This window comes from Physcomitrium patens, chromosome 8, assembly GCF_059467195.1.
Source record: "Physcomitrium patens ecotype Gransden chromosome 8, ASM5946719v1, whole genome shotgun sequence".
NCBI lineage: Eukaryota > Viridiplantae > Streptophyta > Bryopsida > Funariales > Funariaceae > Physcomitrium > Physcomitrium patens.
In genome coordinates this window covers 5,973,827-5,995,716 of record NC_143417.1, presented here as the reverse complement: position 1 = coordinate 5,995,716, position 21,890 = coordinate 5,973,827, and the positions used below count along the sequence as shown (strand labels likewise).

At 33.5% G+C, this 21,890-nt stretch overlaps 1 protein-coding gene and 1 long non-coding RNA gene across 2 annotated transcripts; one reads left to right on the top strand and one right to left on the bottom strand.

Annotated features, from left to right (window-relative positions):
* Positions 1 to 6,027: 6,027 nt before the first annotated feature.
* Positions 6,028 to 10,338, bottom strand: LOC141045721 (uncharacterized). The gene is made up of 5 exons (XR_012218095.2): positions 8,527 to 10,338; positions 8,112 to 8,220; positions 7,888 to 7,956; positions 7,341 to 7,751; positions 6,028 to 6,162 (listed from the first exon to the last, which is right to left on the bottom strand). It is a non-coding gene; the product is annotated as an uncharacterized LOC141045721 (long non-coding RNA).
* LOC112285524 (uncharacterized) lies at positions 10,338 to 20,373 on the top strand. Its single transcript, XM_024526432.3, has 6 exons — positions 10,338 to 10,360; positions 10,548 to 10,710; positions 18,197 to 18,476; positions 18,649 to 19,427; positions 19,542 to 19,756; positions 19,894 to 20,373. The coding sequence occupies exons 1-6, from the start codon at positions 10,338 to 10,340 to the stop codon at positions 20,219 to 20,221; spliced, it is 1,788 nt and encodes a 595-aa protein (XP_024382200.3). The 3' UTR covers positions 20,222 to 20,373.
* Positions 20,374 to 21,890: the final 1,517 nt, after the last annotated feature.

The window sequence follows — 21,890 nt, the reverse complement described above, 5'->3', positions numbered from 1 at the left end:
ACCAAACCCTAATCAAACTTTAAATCTTAAAATAAATCCTAAACTCTAATTCAAATCCTAATCAAATCCTAAATCGTAAATCAAATCCTAAGCAAATTCTTATCCTAAATCAAATCTTAAATAAATTCTAACCCTAAATCAAATCCTAACCAAATCCTAATCCTAAATCAAATCCTAACCAAATCCTAACCCTAAATCAAACCCTAATGAAATCTTAAACTCTAAACCATATCCTAATAATTCCTAAAACAAATTTAAACCTAAATAACTAATAAATGAACCATTGATCTTAACTCAAAATTTTCATACTTCTTAATAATTAAGTTGACAACAAGCACAAATGTTTTTAAAACAATCAAAGTTACCAAATAGATGATAATTTCAAAAATATGCTCAAGTATTGGCTAGCCTCCTTCTTTGACCTTGATGCCAATCTCCTAGAGCCAATATCTATCTTTTTCACCATTCGATTGATTTTAAAATTCTCAAATATATAAGAAAACAAGTCTACTTTTTTCACTCATAAATTTCACTTCAATCCAACTAGTAGATTGCAAGAAATCTTAAAAACCCTTACTAGACCTAAAATTCTATTTTCTAAGACTTTGACCTACTTAAACCTCAATAATTTTCAATTCAACCGTTAGATCAAGCTACAATTTATAAAACATATTAAGCACAACTATAATCCTTAAATTACAAAATTTCACTTGCAGATTTGTAACAAAACTCTTGAAATAATCGAAAACATTAACCTTATTTTATTTCACAAAATTCAAGTCATCTGCAAACAAACTTGACTTTGTAAAGCTCTTACAAAGTCATCATGAATCCAAATCACACAAAAATAATGCTTATAAAAACTCTATCTAGTTTGCAATCAAATTCTACTCTACAATCTACAAAAGAACCTTGGAGTTGTCGTAGGTGCTCGGTTTTGTGCCTTGAGGTCTGATTTTGACCCAGGTTGATAACCAACTCTCTTCGGGTATCAAATTTTGTCTTTTTAAGTTAATTTTTATTAAAAACAACTCCTAACTTTTTCCTATAAATTCTTATATTCTTTATTTTTCTAATATTTTTTATTTTGCCTTATTTATGGTCTAACAAAGTAAATAGAAGGCGATTTTGTAAAAAATAATATTGATATTTTTTAGTTTTACTATCCTCTTGACTATTAACTATATTTCTAAGATAATTTGCTCTAATACTTTGAACTAAGATCTCCTATATTATAATTATTCCCACACTCTTTTATCTATTAGTCATGTTACAACATAACAACGGTTTTGACTTTAGATGTATTTATAGGTTAGAAACTTGGTCAAGAAGTTAACCACGTGTTGGTAGCTTATGGAACAAGTTAACTCCACATAATAGCTTGTGAAATAAACTAACTATGTGGTACATACATAGATAAGTTGCCTTGCAAGTTAAGACATGTGGCTAGCAAAGTCAATACATATTGAAGGTCCTATAGAATATTACCATATAGCTCCTAGTTAAAAAAATATATATAAAAGCAAGAGCGAAGCCTTCTTCACTCTTATTAACACCTTTATAATCCTTAGTCTTGTTTCAAGACTTTTTAGTCTTTTTGTTTTTGGCAATAGTCATTCTAGTTTAATATTATATCACCTTTGAGTGACTTTCTAGTTCTTTTTAGTGATACAAGAGTGTATTGAGGATTTTCTTTTCAAGTTTCATGTCTTTGATAAAAAATACACCATTTGAATGAAAACTAGAGCAACAAAGTGCCTTTAATAGGTTGAAGGAAGCACTCATTACTGTTCCAATATTGCAACTATATGACCTCAATCTTCCTTGTGTACTTGACATTAATGTCTTTGACTTTGCTATTGGAGCGGTTCTTCAACAATACTTTAGTACGGGTTTTCAACCTATGGCATATGAATTATGTAAGCTTAGAAGTATAGAGTACAATTACTTTGCACATGATCAAGAGCAATTAGTAATTATACATGCCACAAAGGTGTCGCAATATTATCTGTTGGAGAAGCCAATGATTGTTCTGATTGACCATCAATTCTTGCTACACAATTTGCATTTGAAAAATATGAAATCATGCCATCATCATTAAGAAGAATAGTTATAGCTTTTTGATATCAAACTTGAGTACAAGCAAGGGTGATAATATATTAAGCTAGATAGCTTATCATAGAGACTAAATTTGAAGGTTAAATCAAAAGATAAGGTAGAATTTATTATTATTAATAGTATTATTTTAAAGCTAACCAAAGATACAAAGTGAAAAGAAGCTACATATCGAGATGATTATTTGAAGATATTTAATAATTGACTAAAAGTGGATAATATATAATATCAAGATTATAATCTTAGTAATGGCTTGTTTAATTTCAAGAAGCAAATTTATGTATTTGATAGTGCTATATTCTAGATGTGCATACTTCAAGAAGAATATGACATCCCAATATTTGGACATCTAAGGCAAGAGAAGACTTTAGAAAGAATGTCAAGGATATAATTTTGGGTAAGTTTTGATTATAATGTTTGAGCTTTTGTATACTCTTGTGAGTAATGCCAATATAATAAAGTATGCAACGTAGCATCTTCTAGACTATTGTAGCCAATTCCACTACCTATAGCATATGGGGAGTAGGTGACCATAGATCTCATTACATGTTTACCGCAGATACTTCATAATCATACCTCAGTTGCTGTCTTTGTGGATCGACTCTCACTTGGCTACAATATGCTTAGATATTGATGTTCCAATACTTGCAAAAGTTTTCTTCAATATTGTCTTTTATCACAATGGATTACCTTGTATCATTATTTTAGATTAAAATCCATATTTTATAGGAAGCTTTTGGCAAGCTTTATTTAAGATACTTAGCTCACAACTTGCCATATCTATAGCCTTCTATTTCCAAATAGATAGACAAATAAAGCATATAAATCGGACCTTAGAAGATATATTGCGAGAATTTGTGGTAGTTTATCATATTGACTGGAATGAATACTTGATGTCTTTAGACTTTGATTACAATGATAGTATTCAAGCAAGTACCAATCATTCACCATTTTTCTTTAATACTAGTCAACATCCAATTATGCCATCAATTCTCTATTATTATATTAATATCAACAATCTAACAATGAAGAAGTTTATACAAGGGCTTATAATGGCCTTACAAGAAGCACAATACTACCTCTTTATTGCACAAAATTAACAAAAGCAGTATGCAAATAATCATAGGCAACAAAAAAACCTTCTAAGGATGTGATCAAGTATTAATTTTCAATACCAACTTGCCACTTGCTTCTTACTACATCAATCCAAATTTGTAAACTGATACCTTGATGGTTTGGACCTTTCTACATTTCTCTAGTGATTTCTAATGTCGCATATTGCCATGAACTTCTGCTACATATATGAGTCCATTTAATCTTCCATGTTTTGTAACTGAAGGAATTTCATACCAAACCAAAGTACTTATTGGATTGACATAAACTACCACCACGACCACCACTAGTTATAGTTGATGGTCAATATGAATATAAAGTAAAGAATATTTTGGAGCATCGCTATGTTCATTGTAGCAATGGACATCCATAACTTCAGTACAAAGTTCTTTAGAAAGGTTATCACATCTAGGATGTAATGTAAGAACCTACACAAAACCTCACCCATTGTCAACAGACAATTTTGAGATATCATTGGAAGCAAAACAAGGACATTCTATATTAATGGAGAAAGATTAACTATAATAAGGTATAGATAAGATATTTGTATTAGTGACACATAGGAATAGATAGTTGGAACCATGCTAGAGAAGTTATGAAATTTTTAGAATTGAGGCTAAGTTAATAGACCATATAGGATCCACATTGGAATATTCTAGTAAGAGCTTAGGGCGGTTATCTTGGTGAGGTCCACCATAAAACCTTCTTAAAAAGGCTTAAGATAATTATCCAAGTAGGATCCATCAACTAAGAGTATTTTTAGAAAGTCTTCAATAGTAGAACAAAGTATAAATAGGACAAGTGACGGCCTTCTAGGCATCTGATTAGGTATGACTTTGGACCTTTTTTTTTTTTAGTAAAGTTTGGTTTTGCAGCTTCTTGTTTAGTTTTGTTTTTTTCTATTTTTATTTGAAAATTTTTGTCTTTTGTATCCTATTGTGTTTAGTTCTATTTAGTTTTGTTTAGTTTTATTCTTTTCTATTTTGTCCTACTTTGTGATGAGGTTTTATGTGGCTATGGATTAAAAGAGTCTTAGATTCTCAAAATAGATTGGTCATGTTTCAAATTGTCTATGTCTATGAATAATAATGAAATAATATGAGTTAATGCAACTTCAATAAATTTAAGAAGGAAATTATATTAAGAACTTTTTGAATGAGATCTATGTATTTTATTGATTCTAATTGTAATCTTAATAGTTAAGATTCTTATATATACATCTTTAAGTATTATATCAAAAACTTTTAGATAAGAAGAAAATTAAAAGTATAAATAAGTGTAGTAGAGACTTAAGACATAAATGTTTTACCTATTTTGTTAATTCTAAATTACAAACTTATATTGATGTATTCTTACTTATGAAAAAAATTATAAGTTTTTTAATTAAAAAATATTTTAAATATATATTTTATGAAGCATCATTTATAAAAGCTTATCTTATAAAATATATATAATTACAGACTTGTTTTTCTTTACATGTCATAATGTATTTGAATATTATTATTGAAATCTAACATGAATAGATTATTGAAAGATATAACATAAAAAAATAAGATATTGATATATTTTTATGCTAATATGTATTCTTGAAATTATCATACATCATTTAAATCTTTAATATCATTTTTTTTTATCAATTTATAATTTAATTTTTTCATTGATACTTCCTATTCAAATATTATTTTTATTTTAATTTTTTTTGTAGATTTTACTAAAAATATAGAGATAAAATTTTAATAATCAATAAAGAATTATTTTATTATTTAAAATTTTAATATTAAAAAGAATAAAATTTGAATTATCCAAAGTTTTACTAGTAAAACTGAATATTGCAAAAAAAATTTTAAAAAATACTTATTCATCAGATTTATATTAAAATTTGGATTCTTAATAAAATATTAGTACTTATTTATTTTATTATTTATTTATTTATTTTATATTTACTATAAATAGTGATTCTAGAGTCCTAATTTTTTTATAGACCATGTAACTATGTCTAAATTTATTTATTTATTTTGATAGGATTTTTGACCAAATAAATAAACCTCCATTAACTTTTAAATTATATAATTTAAGTCTTATATAGTCAAATAGGACTGGATCCTTTATTTGTTGTTTATTTTGTTATACAATCAAAATAAAGAACCTAGTCTTCTTGATTTTATTTGATGTACAGTATTCATATTTAAATTTAGTTTTTTTATAATTTTTTAAAAACAAATTCAGGATTTTAAAAAAAACTATATATATATATATATATATATATATGTTTGCACCCCACTTAATTTGTAACTTATTGGTAGATAGAAATTTTATAAATTATAAAAAAATTTATAAACTTAAGTGGTGTTATGCAGTTTTAAAATTTCCAAATGTTGTGATCAGGTCACATTTTGTGATCCTCTCTGTCCCTCTCTCGGTGCTGATTCATGGGCCAAAATAGCTTGATCGTCTGGTTTAACGGAGTGAATCTTCTGCTTCTACTGTTAGTTGGGGGGGGGGGGTCCTGTGAATATTTGTCTTAGGGTTTTTTGAGCTATTTGCATGGTTTGATGGAAGCTGTGGAGCGATAATTGTGTTCTCTTATGTTGATTGTTTAGGTTGCTGGAGAGTTTTGTGTTGCTTGTGAGGTGTCGTAGTGGTGCCAGATGTTGAATTGTGGAGTTTTGTGGAATTGAGGAGCTGATTTTGTGAGACATTGTGCTCATTCAGGAGTTTGAGCTATGAATGCTTTTTAGAAGCGAGAGCTTCTGTCATCATGGATCTTTACAAGGTGAATTCCCGCCGCAAACGCAATAACCTTGATGCGTTTTGGCATTGATTGTTTTTTTCTCTATCTTGTTGCATTGCGTACAACGATCGCAGTTCTCTCGTGGAGTTAATGTTGGCGTAAAGAGTATTGTTGCTCGAGTGCTGCTCTCCGGATTGTGTCATCTGGGAAACGTATGAGATAAACCTTATTGTGGTTTCATTGCTTTTCAATTGTTTATTATTTTTAAATTTAGATGTTGAGTTTCTATACGAAACATTCGTGAGTAGGACCACAGTGGTTTCGGTGTTGATGAGGTCTTGTGCATATATATATAAATAATAAATAAATAAAAATATATCTATTTCAATCTTGGATTAGTAAAATATATAAATATTTTTATTACTGTAAATTTTTTTAGTTATTTTATTCAACCATTTTTATTTTCAACATCCATCATATGACTTTCTACACTTTCCACAAAATTTGATTTCCCATGTTCAATTTATAGTAAAATTCTTTCAAATTCTTGAATGCTACATTACTGCTTGGAAATGCACAATTTGAGGCACACCTACAAAGAAGGACTGCTGTTATGACTTAATCAAAAAATCCTTCCAACCTTGACTAATGCGGTGTCTTTATCAATTGACTTTTAATTATAGACATTGTCATGCGAAAGTCATAAACCCAGTTTCAGATTTTGATATATGAATGCCCAGTAAATGCACAGTGAAAAGCAACATGGGCAGTCTTCTGTCTATCCGAACTAATCAATTACTGTTGAGTTTTGATAAAAGAAGATCAAACACAGAATCTTCAAACAGGAAGGCTGAGTAGTAATCTGCACAGGCATTGTCCCTGCAGGAAATTAACTTCTGCAAATTTCTAAAAGTGGATAAAACTATCCTCTGCATCATTAAAGGAACTTAGTGACTGGGCATACTCAGCTCTGACCTTTTCAAAGTACAATTCAGTCATACTGCTCACCGACAGATGGACAGAAGGATTCAGGCATGTAGTATATTGAGTATCTCTGCACTTCCAATGGGTCTTTTCTCACAAAACAAAGAAGAGAATTACTTTCCGACACAAGCCCTATTTAATATACCAGTTTTGTGTCTCATAGATTTCAGAAAGATGCCTCCTTCCCAGTTCCGGTTGAGCCTATCACAACTGTTTCTGACTGATGGCTAGAATTCGGAATATTGGTCATGGTGCAGCAACTATGGTTCATTCAGAAAACTAGCTTCTGATCATGATATTGTTTTCATAAAGTGGAGTATAAATAAAAGGATTATAAATTGTAGCAAATATGCAGTAGACAAGTTACCCACTAATATTAAGGTAGTGAATGACCTACCTAGCATGATGCATGTGTGAATCCCGATTGAAGGCGAAGACATCAAAACTTCGTGAAGCTGTTGCACCTTAAATTCGCCAGAGCAGACCCTCCAAGAGAATGTAAAATTGATTGCAAGGTACTGGCGTAGCATATGTCTGCACTAATTTTCGGAGGGCTTCTCAGAGCAGTGATGGTACGCAATGTTACATAATTCTGCAGTTCTAGCTGCAGCTTCTGAGCAATTTTCACAGTTGCTTCATCACTTACACGACCAATCGTTGAAGGTTGCTTTTTCCATTCCAAAGAAGGAACTAGAGTTTTTTGATGTCACTTCTGGCCAAATTTCTTCAAAGAAAACACCATTGGCCACTGCCCCATTCGAGCTCCTTCGACCTCAGTTTCTCTCAATTCTTATTGACCCATTTTTTCCTATATAAGACTCCGAGACAACCCCCCAACAAATTGTCGTCTAACTTAAGTTGGCAAAACCAATGCCCTGAATTCCTTAGGTTGATATGAAAAGAACTTCATGCAAGACTGTAGGAAAACGTAACCGGAAACACACCTGTAATTTTTCCTGAGCTTTTGAAGAGCACGAGGTGCTATTTTCAAAACTGCAGCATGGGCTGCATTGCTAATCAGTGTCAAAAACAAAAAACAATCACTCTTCGTAAGTGTGGGCAATGTTCCAGGACTGCGTTGTAAAAAGCTAAAAATGCTCTTCAATGAACAAATAAAATAACCAGGGTCTCAAAATTCCTTAGATGTGAGAATTGATATCTGCAGTACCTATCTGATAACTTTTCTTGAAACAAAATCAAACGTTGAGCAGTGTGCTTTAGCTAGGGTACCACATTCGGGCTCCGAATGCACGAAAATCGACAATGCTTGATACTTTCTGTAGAATGCATAAATTGCTTTAGTGTCCACAAAGACAAGTTTTTTGTGTTTTACTTGTAGCATCATGAATTGGTTGCAGGCGGAAGTCCGTATTGTTCAAAACTGGAGTCCTTTATTGCATTCATGTTAGCAAGTTAAGATGTCATGTTAGTAATGCACACCCTTTCGAGTGACACATTCGAGTAAGCTGACTACCACATCCAGCATACATGTGAGCATGCATTGTGCAACAGGCTCTCATCACAATCCAGTATGCGACCCGCTTGTTCTAATACCAGCGTTGCATGGCCAGCGCAGTCATCACCACTTGCAAAGAGGGGTCGCTTCTCATGTTATTGAGCTTAGAGCACTGTTGGAACCAGCAGGGCTTGCTCTGAACAATTTTGACGCCAGGCTCCGAATTTGCAGAAGTTGAGTTCATTACATAATACAACGAAAATTACAGTGGCATAACCAAATGGATTTTTACTGCACTAATCCAACCGGCACAAACGACAGCAGCCCCAAAGCCATTATCCCCAGCATTTGACATGAAACAGCTTGTCAATGAAATAAAACCCTCATTCAGAAAATGTTAATATATTTATGTATTATGTCTAAAATTAAAATTAAAAACTAAAAATTACTCACCTCTGCTCCATTGGTGCTCAAATACGGAGAAACCGAACAGATTGAACTGCTTGAAATTTTAGTAGTGGCAGTGTAGGCACTTCCATTAGAGTGAAATTCGTCAACGCCGATGCAGATATCACAGCAGTATGAGGGCATACAGCTACGATATGCACAGACATCCCCTGATTGGAACTTGTTGCAAACCTTGGATCAAACTTCTCCTAACTCCAAGTTTCTATGTTTCCCTTCTTTGGAGCTTCTGATTTTTACTTCTGTTTTTAGTTCCGAGTATTCTCGCACCTTTGCATAAGAGAATCAATACCCACGTCCGCTGATCCTCCACCAGTTGTATGAACTCGATGACATAATTATTCAGAGCATCGACTGGTGATTCCACCTTGACTGAATATAAGCGCGCTGTCTATGACAGCACTCACCATTGGAGTGGGCGTGACCCTTCTTTTTCAGGCAGAATGTAGGACCCCAAAAAATCAGAAACTCATCACTCTTGAATGAGTAAAGAACTACATCTGATTGGATAGACAACTATCAAGACTTACCTGCTGTAACCAACTGTTTGCTTCACAGTCGAAATTGGAGCATTTCTATGTGCAAGTTAATCATTATCATAGACTGGCCTCTACATATGCTTCAGCTCCTCAATTGCTCCCTGCATGGCTGATAAATCATTCAAGCATCTTGTGATGGCACTTCAGCCTGCAACACCAATACTACGGTGACTTGTACTAATTACATAAAGCACTGACAACAGAAGACGATTAATATCGACCTTGATCACAAATCGTTGGCAAATGCAGCATTTCGTGAGCAATGCAAGTAAACAGGGGCACTGCTCTCTCGTACTGTTGAAACAAAGACAGATAGATGTGAGGCCCTCTTTAAACATGCCACACTGCCATCGAGAGGTGCTACATCCGCAATTTAATTTAGTGGCAACTTGCTTCAAAACTTGAGTTAAAAGACCTGCCAATTGCGACTCCAAATTCATGCTCACTTTCACTTGGATTGCCCCAAAGACGCTTCCATCGTGATATCCTCAAGAACTATGCAAGAAAAACGCATACACATAACCCAACTGGAAGCCGTAAAAGAATCAAAATTCGCTCTGAAGGAAAAAGGATGAAATCGACCCTTGATCCACTAGAAGGTTTTATCGAAAACCCAAATGTGTTGAAAGAGCTTGGAGAGATAGGATGTAAGACCATCTCGAGTTGTGAGTCCTCATGTGAGATCAGGTGCGGTGGCATGCATTTCAGAAGCTTCATTGTGTGATAGACGTGAACCCCACACTCCAAATTTTCTCAGGGTTTGGCAGAGAGCAACTTAGGTTTCGTTTCCTCTGCCGATTGTTGCAAGAGTCCTGTGAGATGGCTCCTGTGAAGACATCAGATGAAGCAGTGGTGGATGGGAAACTTTTCTACTGGTGAGAGGGTGGAAACAGTATGGTCATGTGTATGACAATTCGGAATTGAAATGCTCGCGATGGAAGTCGCGGTGGCAGGCAGGTCTTTGATGTGCAATCTCGGGTGGCACCACCACTGGGAGAAATCTAAACGGTTGCAACATCTTGTAAAGACATTCTGTTGGATGTCATTGAGGTGTAGCGTGAGAAAGATTTTGTGATATAATTTGAAGTACAAAGATTTCATAGTTGTACAATTTTATGACATGACATCTCAACTTCTTACGTAGCTATGGAGCGTCATCAGTGTCCAAGCGTAGCCTACGGGCGATTGTGGGCCTCCTCCGTCAGTTCAATGCAAGTGTAAGCGGAATTCAAACTCCTCCATCCGCAGAGTTTGGGGTTTATTCATTGAAGGTGGCTGTAGACTATGAGCGCGACAGTACTAGAACAGTATTGTGGTGTTGTAGGGGAGGTTGTAGATATCCTTAATTGAAATCTGGAGGGATGGAAAGTGGTGCTGAAGAAGACGGAAGAAGCAATAGGGCGTGTGGAAAAAGTGCTTAGCTTGGCCTGCTTCCGGAATTCCTCAGTTGTGAAGTGCTGCTTGCTCAGAGTGTTCGACAACAATTCTCTAAGAATTTAGTATTTATTCCCAGGGGTGGAGGATGAAATCGACTCCTGATCCACTAGAAGGTTTTGTTCAATTGGCAAGGCAGGCCAGAATCCCTAAGAAAGTTTCGAGCATCATCGGAAGAAATCGACTTTTATATTGAAGGTACGGGTGTTGAGCAGCTGTTTGAGCTCAAAAATTGTTCATGTTCCTCCCTTCTAGTTAGACAGTGTAACGACTGGAAAGGTATTTAAGCTTGCATGAGCTGATCGAATGGTCGATTCTTAGTATTCAAATTACTAGCTTTGATCATGATTTGGGAAGCAAAGCTGAAAAGAAACATATGTGCCAATATGACGTCAATCGTATGCAACAGGACAATACATGTTAATAGTACCCACTGTTTATTGACACATATGTATGTTATGATTTTCTTTTTCCAGACTCTTGCACATGTTGTGGGGTTGGTTTGGCATTGTTTCCGTTGTATCAGTTAAGCTCAAGAGAATAATGAAGATTGTTTTTGAATGGAGAATGGCACATTCAAGATCACTTTTCATGTAGTATTTCGGGTTACATTGAAATTTCTGGATTTAGTTGTGCAAGTTGCTGGCGGTTTTCGATTAGTTGCTCAAAATTTTCGACTTTGTATGAAACGTCGACCAGTGAAATTTTGGTAATAATTATTTCTTTTCTTTTCTTTGGTAAAAGTACGCTATCTGCAACTTCATGAAAGACGTTGGGAATTCAAGTTCAGGTATCTACCATGGGTTAAGAATGTAGAAGTAATTTTATCTGCTACACCTTTCCTTCATCGCGTCTGTTCCTATTGGGTAGGCCTCATAACACGACGCACATAATAATATGTGAGAATTTGTGGGTCGATTGGGGTTTACTTTATCAGCATGTTCCCTTATTTCGCATGTCGCAGGAAAGATCTTTATAATATTGATTTGGAGATTCAAGCATATTTCGGGTGAATCTAGATTGAAGAGAAAAAGCCTGTGACAGTTATGTAGAATATATTACATTTGCTTCTCTGTGAACATACCCGGCTGGTGGAAGAACTGTATAATGAATGCGCTGTAGCACATGGTGTAGTTACAGAGGTTGTCTAGATCGAGAGACACAGAAATGTTGTGGTCATGGAACATCCAAAATCCAAAATAGAAGTGGTCAGGTAGAATTATTTCGCTTCAGGTTACGTACAATCGGGTACATTTAAGCGAATCACATGTGGTGGATACTAGTGCATCGAGGTGCAATGTTGGTCAGCGACTCCATCGCCAGGTTATTGGCAGGCATGAAGTGAAGGACTCAGAATCGGAGATACAGACGCTTATTCGGGATAAGAACTAGTCATTTATGTGAAGAGCATTTATGTGAAGAGTATATGCAGTAGATTCTAATTTCATCTCATGTTATCTCGACACTTGTGGTTGACTTAACTAATCAGAACTAAACTAGTGGTTGCTTTGATATCTTTCAACACTCTCCTTAACCCTAGTTTTCATTCTTTTCAAAATTTTCAAATCTTTATCAGAAGCGCAGTATTATCTTGACTCTTTTGATTTGTAGAAAATTTGAAGTAGTCCCCCATTTGTTTATTTTGCTGATGAGTAAACCCACTGAGTGGTTTTGTTAATATATCATCCTGTTAATATTTACTTGGAATAAATTCAACTTCAATACTTCACTAGTGTATCTTCTTTCTTGTGTAATGATGCTGCAACTCTATATGTTTTGTTCTTGAGTGTATTACAAGATTATTTGCCACTTTTATACAACTCATATTATTACTATTTTTTTTTGTTGGTTTGTCTTCTTGTATTTGTAACTTAGTGAGTAGTCTTTAAAAGTAGCAGATTTCTCTGGCACCTTCAGATAAAGGTTTGTATTCCGCTTCAGTTGTTGACAATTTCTTGTAAGTTACTACTCCAATGAATAGGTGAAGATCTAAATTTATGTAACAACCGTGTTACTGATTTTCTAGTATCTGTATCTTGAGCAAAATCTGCGTCCGCATAAGTTTGTAATTCCCCTTCATCATCAGCTCAAAACAAAATTCCATGATTCATTGTTCTTTCAGATATTTTAAAATATTTTTGGCTACCATAAGATGTGCTTTGTGCGATTGATTCATGTATCTTGAGCAATAGTATACTGCATATACTATATCAAATCTGGTTATTTGTAGATGAATTAAACTCTCAATCAAGGATCAATAGTAAATAGCATCACATAGTAGGAACTTCATGTCTTTATCAAGTTTTATTCTTGTATTCATTAATACGGATACAAATTTTGAATCTCATTCCTAACTTTTTCAATAATTTCATAATATATTGAGTCTCATGCATCCAAATTCTTTGTTTAGTAAATACAAACTTTGGCCCTAAATAAGTGTGCACATCGTCCAAATGAGTCATTTTATATTTACTTTGTAAATATTTTTAAATATTTTCAAAATTTGTATAATCATCTCTTTTTTTTCAATAGAATAATATAAATTATGATCTTCATTATTTTTGTTGAGATTTTTTTCTTTCAAATAATTGTCTATTCTTGAATACTAAACTCTTAGAGCTTGTTTAAGTCCATATAGAGCTTTTTTCATTTTGCAAACCTTTTCTTTTGTGCTTTCATTTCTCTATCCATCAAGAACTTTCATAAAAATTTCTTCTTCAAGAATGCCATTTAAAAATATAGTTTTGACATCTAAATGTCTATTTTTTCATTTTTTTTCTAGAAATAAGTGCTACAACACATCTTATAGTTGTCCATTTTATTACAAGAGCAAATGTCTCAAAATAATCAATGCCTAATTTTTGAGAATCTCTTCTTGCTACTAGTCTTTTTTTGTATTTTTAAATATTTTCTTTATTTTTTGTTTTAGCTTTAAATACCCATTTTGAATCAATTAGTTTGATTCCATTTGGTTGATTGATTAAATTCCATGTATTGTTTTTTTTAATGGCACTTATTTCTAGTTAAATTGCTTTGTTCCACTCTTTAGAATTTATTGCTTTATAAAAAAAAATTATGTTCCTATATTTCATGTTTTTCTATTGTCCAAATGTAATCCTATAATCTTATATTTGGTTTCTTTATTCATTTTGATTTTTACATATTTATCTTTCTGATATCATAACTAGATTTTTGTTTTCTCTGAACAATATTATTTGAAATATTAACTTCTATAATTATTGATGGATTATCCTCATAATCAACTTCATTATAAACTATTTCTTCTTTTGGAGGTTCAAAACATCCATCTGTACCTCGATTTCAATATTATTTCTATTACATTTTGAAGCAAATTTTTCTTCTCTGTGTTGAGTTATTTTTTGATCAATATGTTCTCAATCATTAATTTGATCAACTTTGTCATATATTTCATGATTCTGAATATTTGTTATTGAAATTTTGATTGACTTTGTATTAGTTTTGATCATATTATCAATTTTCCCAAATTCAAATCCAACTTTGGATTCATCAAATATTATATCCCAATTGAGAGGAATTTTATTTCTTCTATAGATCATATAATTTATATACTTTATTCCTTTCATCATATCCCAACATGATATGCTTTAAAGTTTTTGATTGAAATTTTGATTTCTCTTCCTTAGGTACATGTACACATATCAAACTTCTTATAATTCTTAAATAATGAACTTCTAGTTTCTTCTTTGTCCATCTTTCTTTTGGTGTTTCTCCTCTGTTAGTCCTTGTAGGTCCTTTGATTATAAGATAATTTTCTATATTCACCATTTCTAACTAAAGATATATAAGTAATTTTGCTTCATATTATAAACTTCTTGCCTTTTCAATAATTTCTCTATTTTTTATTTTTATTTTTGCTACATCATTCTGAGGAGGAGTTCTAGCTTGCATCAATTATCTTTTAATTCTATTTTTTTGCAATATTTTGTAAATTCTATAGATGAGAATTCTCTCCTTCTATCAATTCTTAATATTTCTATTTTATTATTAGTTTTAGCCTCTATCATTGCCCTAAATTTCTTGAATTTTTGAAGAGTTTCATTCTTTGTTTTAAAGAAATATATCCAAATTTTATTACTTCTATTGTCAATAAATACGGCAACAAATCTTGACATATTTAATGGTACTATTCTCATAAATCCTATTAAATCAGCATGAATAAGTTGATTTATCTTTGTTGCTCTATTAAAAGATGCTTTTGGAAATTTTGTCTATATTGTTGTTCTGCTAAATAAGCTTCATATATTTGATTTGCATTTTGAATTGTAGGTAATCAGTTCATCCAATTTGCCTTTAAATGATGATATAGGCTAATATAATTGAGATGTCTAAAACAACAATGCCATTTCTCTGTTTTAATATTAGCTAAAACAAATTTGACTTTTTTTTCTTTGAAGATAGTCTTACCAGATTTATATAATCCGTTTTTTGAATCTCTATACCAAATTGCAATTACTTATAAGTTTTTTACATTGTCTAGAATATACATACAAATTTTTGTGAAAAAGAAAACTATTCCATTATTTGCAAGTCATTCTACTAATGATAGATTCTTGATAATAGTTGAAAAATATAGAACATCAATGATCTTTATTTTACCATGGTCAATTTTTAAATCAACATCTTATTTTTCTTCAATTCCATGTGATTCATTATTTTTTAATAGTAAGAATTTTATTGTCTATTTCTATCATATTTGTGACTAAATTCTTTCTCTTGTCACATGAATCCTACATTCATTGTCCATATACCATTATTTTGTATTCTAGAATTAAACTAAAGATGCCTTGAGTTCATCTGATTCTTTTGATTTTTTAAATTCAGAATCTACTACCACATTAATATCATTTTTTATGATATTTTATCTTTTCCAATAATAACATTCTTTTGCAATATGACCGGACTTACCACATATAAAAAAAATTAATAGCTTTTTGATATTAAACATCCTTTCCTTCTTCCTCTGTGGCTACATTTATTTTGTGAAAAATTTCCTTAAGTTTGTCCACATCCATAATTTAGGCCTACAATATAATTAATGTTGACCTCTCTCAAGTCTTAAGCTCTTAACTTTAGTTGCTTTACTTTGTTTAGTATTTATATAATATATTTATCAAATCTTGGTAGTAGAGTGGAATTATTAATAGATTGTATTGTCATATCATAATTTCTAAGTAAGTCGTTCAAGAGAAGATTTACCATCATTTTTTTTGAAAGAGCTTCTCCCAATGTCACTAGTTTGTTCTTGTATTCCCTCACTAGTCTCACATGTTCTTCAACATAGCCTTTTTTATGCAAATATAATGTAAAAAATTGAGAGTTTATCAATATTATTTATGATTGATCCCTACTTTGATATATTTCCTTCAAGTATATTCCATGTATTAACAAGATCTTATTTTTCCATCATAGTATCTATGAATTTGTCATAGACAAATATTAATATCTCCAAATAAGCTTTATTCTTTTCATACTAAAGAATAGTCACAATGTAATGTTTTCTTTTAATTAAAATAAATGATTATATTGATTTTCTTTTCTTTTCCATGATTGCCTATAAGTTTTCTATGATAATTATCAATTTCATCATGGATTTCCATACATAATAATTTATGTCTCCAACCAATTTGTTAGTTTCACCTACAAAAAGATATCTTCTTGATTTTGTCTCTCTCATTTCTCACATCTTTGCAAGATTTTTTATAAAATTCTAACACCAATCCTTGGATCAAATTAAAAATGTGGAACTATGAAGTTCAATTATTAGTATTTGATTAAATTATGTCTACTATAAGGGCAAAGGTTCTACTAATATTTTCAATATATTTTCTCCAACTAAACACTATTTTTGCTATATAAATCCACTTTCTCAAGCTAAACTTTTTATAAAACTCCCAATCCACTTCCAAGTTTTTTTGGTTCAACCATGATTGCTTTCCCCATCACCACAACCAAATTTGAGAAACAAAGTATTGGTCACTAATATTGATGCCACAAATTTGTTGAAAAATATAAATATAAGTGAGCAATAGCTATTATGATTCTACATGTGCAATTTTTGTAGATAAAAGTTTTGCACTATGCAAGGCTTGGATGGACACATGAATGTATGTATGCAAAAAAAGGCATAAGCAAATCAATCAACTTTTTTTACATAATAATAACACTCTCGAATGTAGTGGTGTTGTATTATGTATATTCTTGCTTGAGAATGCAATGGGTACCTAGCCGTGGAAGATATGTAACAATGCAACAATAATTCTACTAAATCTAATAGAGCCTTAAATAAAATTCAAGTAATCTCTAATAATCTAATTAAACTTTAAACTATTAAAATAAATTTACAAAAACCAAATCCTACAAAATTTCTAAATCAAATCTTAATCTTAACCAAATCCTTGACCAATTCCTAAACCAAATCCTAATCAAATCCTAGATCTTAAATAAACTCTTAATTATTCCTATAGTAAAATCAAACCTCAACAACTAATGATCCAACTGTTGATATCAATTCAAAATTTTCATACTTTTTAATGTCTTAATTAAAAATAAGTACAAGAAAGATGAAATCAATTGCACTTACTAATTGAGAGAAATGCAAGATAATCCAATTGGGTATTGGAAGGCCTCATATTTCAACCTAAATGCTGAACTTTTAGCACCAATATCTCTTTTTTAAAATCTTTGAATTACTCTCAAATTTCACTTAAATGTTGGAAATTGAGTCTAATACCCATATAAAAAAAATCACTTCAATCCAATTAACAAATTGCTGAAGATCTTAGAAATACTCACTAACTTTCAAACTCCAATTTTTGAGACTTCAACCTACATAAACTTTCATATACTTCAATTCAATTGTTTGATTGAATTCAAAATTTATGAACACATTTATAACTAGCACACTAACACCATAGAACTCAAGAAATCCTCAAAATTTAAAATATTTCAAATTTAAAATATATATATATATATATATATATATAAACAAATTGAAAATTGACAAATTGAAAATTTTTGGTGCTCTTCAACAGCTGCCATATCAGAGGCTTGTCAACATTTGTAATCAATCTATTCCGCTCCGGACTGGACATTTCGAAACCTTTGAAAGATCATTGGATGATGAAATACATGCACGGCCTCCACCAAGAAGTATTTCCAGTGATTTTACCCGGATCTATTTCACGAAGAAAAACTTACATTTGAGCAGGTGCGTACATATAATAGCTGAATTTTTTCACATAATTACGATTGTTAGCTCTTGTGTTCTGATAAGGCAACTGCTCTTAATTGTGACTAACGAGCGCTTTCGAACGGCAGGCTGCAGAGCTTGTATACCGAAAATTCAGCGTCATACTATTTGGAATAGACGTCCGTCATGAAGAAGATGGCGAAGAGTTTCGCGACGTTGTCTTATATCCAAGAGGAAGGGTATTACGTCCATCAGATGTAGGCTTAAAGCTATCCCCGGATCTCAAAACAGCTGAAAAGATTTCTAAACTCGATACGATTGTGCATCGTCGCCCGGGATTGCTCCAGTTTTTTTGCGCTCCTCATGTGAAGTCAGGGTTGACGAAGGATTCGTATCCCGAGGAATTCCGTAAGCTTCTTGATGTAGTGAAGCAAGGAAAGTTTTCGGATATGGAATTAAATGACAAGTCGCAGTTAAATCACGAACTCAAAATTGCTATTTTCGACCAAAATGCGAAAGAATCAGAAGATTCATCTGTCCCAAAAGAAGATCGTTCACGGAAAGGTGACACTGGTGTGAGTCGGCATTACGGCCTCACTTCTCTCTTGTTTGGTGAAAGGTGACAAGGATGGAAGTTCACATGGTAAGGCCCGAAAGCAAGGAATTATTTCGCAAGTCTCTGCAGGGAAGGCGGAGATAAAAGTCATAAGTGCCCACCAGACTAGAGACACTAATAAATCATTGTCGAAAGCAAAGATTTTTGAAGAAAGCTCAGATTCGTTAAAAATTCATCGCCGTGTTTCGTTTCCTCCGGATTCGAAGAGCTCTGCCAAGACACCACGTGGAGCTATCTGTAATCTAGCGGATGCAATCAATGTTATGATGAGCTGGCCTCCCCAGGAGCAGAACTACAAACCTGATCCAGCAATTCTGGAACGTCATGCCACTGAAATTTTGGAAAACCTGCAACGCCGCACGATGAAACTTGTGAACCTCCCAGTTCCCCACATCCTAGTGTGCATACAAGGGAAATGGCCTAGCAGTCTATTCTACTTTGTTTCCCAGCTTCGAACGCCCGGTCTACCAAATTCTCCTGTAGTGATTTTACATCCTAATTTTCCATCTGAATCAGACTGGGGCAACGTTGGTTTCTTTGACGATGTTTACTTTGTGAAGGGTTCCCCTAGCTTGGGGCTAGACTTGTTACGTGCAGGTGTTATTCAAGCAGAGAAGGTAGTCATCCTAACGCAAGGTGTCCAGTTGGAGCAATCCATTGGAGAACACGCTGACGACCAGGACCGTTCGGCGCCTTCTCAAACCTTTACGCTTGATGTCAACAATGTCTTCATAGCAGCCACAGTTATTAGCCTTCTCTCTGCCTCTTTTCGAAAGTGCTAAATTACGTGGTGATTTGTTGATGTTTAAAATCACTCTGCCGATATTAACATGGTATTGAATCGGGTTATCGTGCAGGTGGAGAGATTGCTGCGGCATGAAACAGCTAAGGATCGTGTGATCGTTGAACTTCAGCAAGAAACAGAGATTCAGTACCTCCAACCACGTCTGTTATTCGATCGCCGCATCTTCGACAGCGAAATGTATCTGCGCAACCGATCTGCTACTTTCCAGTTCGCTCCTCCCTACATTGGTGGGAAAGCATTCTGTCCGGCTGCCCTCGGTGTCCTCTTGTGAGTACCCACCATCATATGTAATGCAGAATTGCCCAAGTACATAGCTGCATATTGTTCAATCTCTTCTCTCGAGTTTCATGACAAAAATTGTTCTTGCAGTGTGCTAATTCTTGCAAGTGTAAATTAACTTGCAGGTACGCGACATTTTTCAATCGTCAAACAGTGGCTATCGTGGACCAGCTTATAAGTGGAGGTCAAGTCCTTGAATATGATGAGGAGACAAATGAAGAGCGCGCTTCTGACACTATTATTCGGGATCTTGGCCAGATCCCCGTACCCAAATCTTTTGTTGGTTTTACCTTCAGTGAGCTTTTCATCGGGATGCTCAGGGATCACGGCGCCTTGGCCCTGGGTCTCTACCGAATAACTGGGTTGAAACACGACGGCCTTGGTTTCGTGTACACCAATCCTCTTCCTACTGAGGTTGTTGAAGCGACAGACCTTGTGTACATCTTACATTGAAACAGAGAGGGATAGATCTCTTTGCTTGGAGGGCTTGTTTGAAATCTCCAAATTAGGGTGAGAATCATTAACTTGATGAGGACAAATATGATTTTGTCCTTTGAATGGAACTTTATCCATATTTTTGAATATATTTAAAATCTCAACTGTAATTTTGCACATTTAGTGTTAGGAGGCTTAGTTGGACCTGCCTCAGTGTTCAAATCCTCTTTTACCAAGCCGCGCTTTTTCTCAACCAACCAGCTAAAGCTGCTGCAACAAGCACTGAACCTCCCATTCCCAGAAAGCTATCACCCAAGACAGAAATAAGTGGAGTGCGAGGTGAAGCATCTTCACTGGTGAAGTAATCCGTCCAATACGTGATGGTGGCAAATCTCTTGACCTCCTCCACTTGATTTAATGTTGCTTTCAGCAGTCTATTCTTCGTGGGTTTTTGCTGGTTTTACAAGTCCGAATGGTTTTGGATGTGGTTCAATGCCATCGTCAAGAATGTAAACCTCCTCTTACATCTTCTGAAACTCCTGTCTGGGCTTAGAGGCGTCACTTACCGCCTCCTGTGCTCTATCGCTCACAACTTTAGGTTTCAATTATTCAAGGACCAATTAAGAAACTGTGAACTCGTTTATCATTCTTCAATTCATGTGCTGCTCTGGCTAATGAACGCCAATTATCTGTTATTTATTTATTTATTTATTTATTTATTTATATTTATTTTTTCTCATAAATTCGGTGAATCTAATTCTAAACTTCCTCTAGACATAACCAACCAGATTGTATGATCTACAACAGAAGTACAATTTGGGCCATAAATCTGAGCAGTTAAACAGAAGCCACAGAGGACAAGAATGCAATGTTCCTTCAGTGTACAAGGCTACAGGGCAGCTAAGAATTGCTTGTAGAATCTGGGAAGACCTTCGCAGATATAAACACAAGTGCCACCATCTTAACATCAACAATGTCAAGCCATTTTACAGTCACACTTTGGTGCATTTACAGTCACACGTTGAATCCATCTGATGTGAATGCTCAGATTCTCACTTTCTTGCGCTAAAATGCCAACCGTCTCCTCTCGACGTGTGACAAGGGCGTGGCAATCCCCCAGGAGGTACGTGGTACACACGGACAACACAAACAGAATGAGGATCTACATTGGTATTTGCAGGCAATGCATTTTAGCATGTCTAATGTTCTTTCAACCATACCACCAGCTGTATGAAAGAATGAAAATTTTCATGTACATGGAGTCATAATTCCAAACCTTGTGCATTTGGAAGATAACTTAAAATGGGTCAACCAAGATATATTCAGATGTTATTCTTGGAACTTAATCGAGACCAAAGAATTCTTACAAACAAGATTTATTTGCATCACATGAAGAATTATTGTTCACATAAGAGAAGATAAATGACTTCAATTTCACCAACAATGGTAAAACATATTCCACACTAACAATTTTTATGTCCAAGGAAAAACTACATCAAAATTGAAAGTTATAAAGGATATATATTTGTAATAGAGCTCATTCAAATTCAATTTTTAAATACACTAATTTTTTTAGGTATATCTATTTTAGTAACCTAAGGGTTGTGAGGGTAACTTGAAAATGACAAGCCCGAGTAAAGACTCATTACCTTAAAGTAAGATAATACATTCTATAATGCCAAGTAAA

What these genes read in the sequence shown, in the direction of transcription:
- LOC112285524 (XM_024526432.3), top strand. Translation starts at nt 10,338, where the DNA reads ATGGAAGTCGCGGTGGCAGGCAG. An exon ending in GAAGTCGCGGTGGCAGGCAG is followed by an intron (nt 10,361 to 10,547) that starts GTCTTTGATGTG and finishes CTTCTTACGTAG; the next exon opens with CTATGGAGCGTCATCAGTGT. An exon ending in GCTGCCCTCGGTGTCCTCTT is followed by an intron (nt 19,757 to 19,893) that starts GTGAGTACCCAC and finishes ATTAACTTGCAG; the next exon opens with GTACGCGACATTTTTCAATC.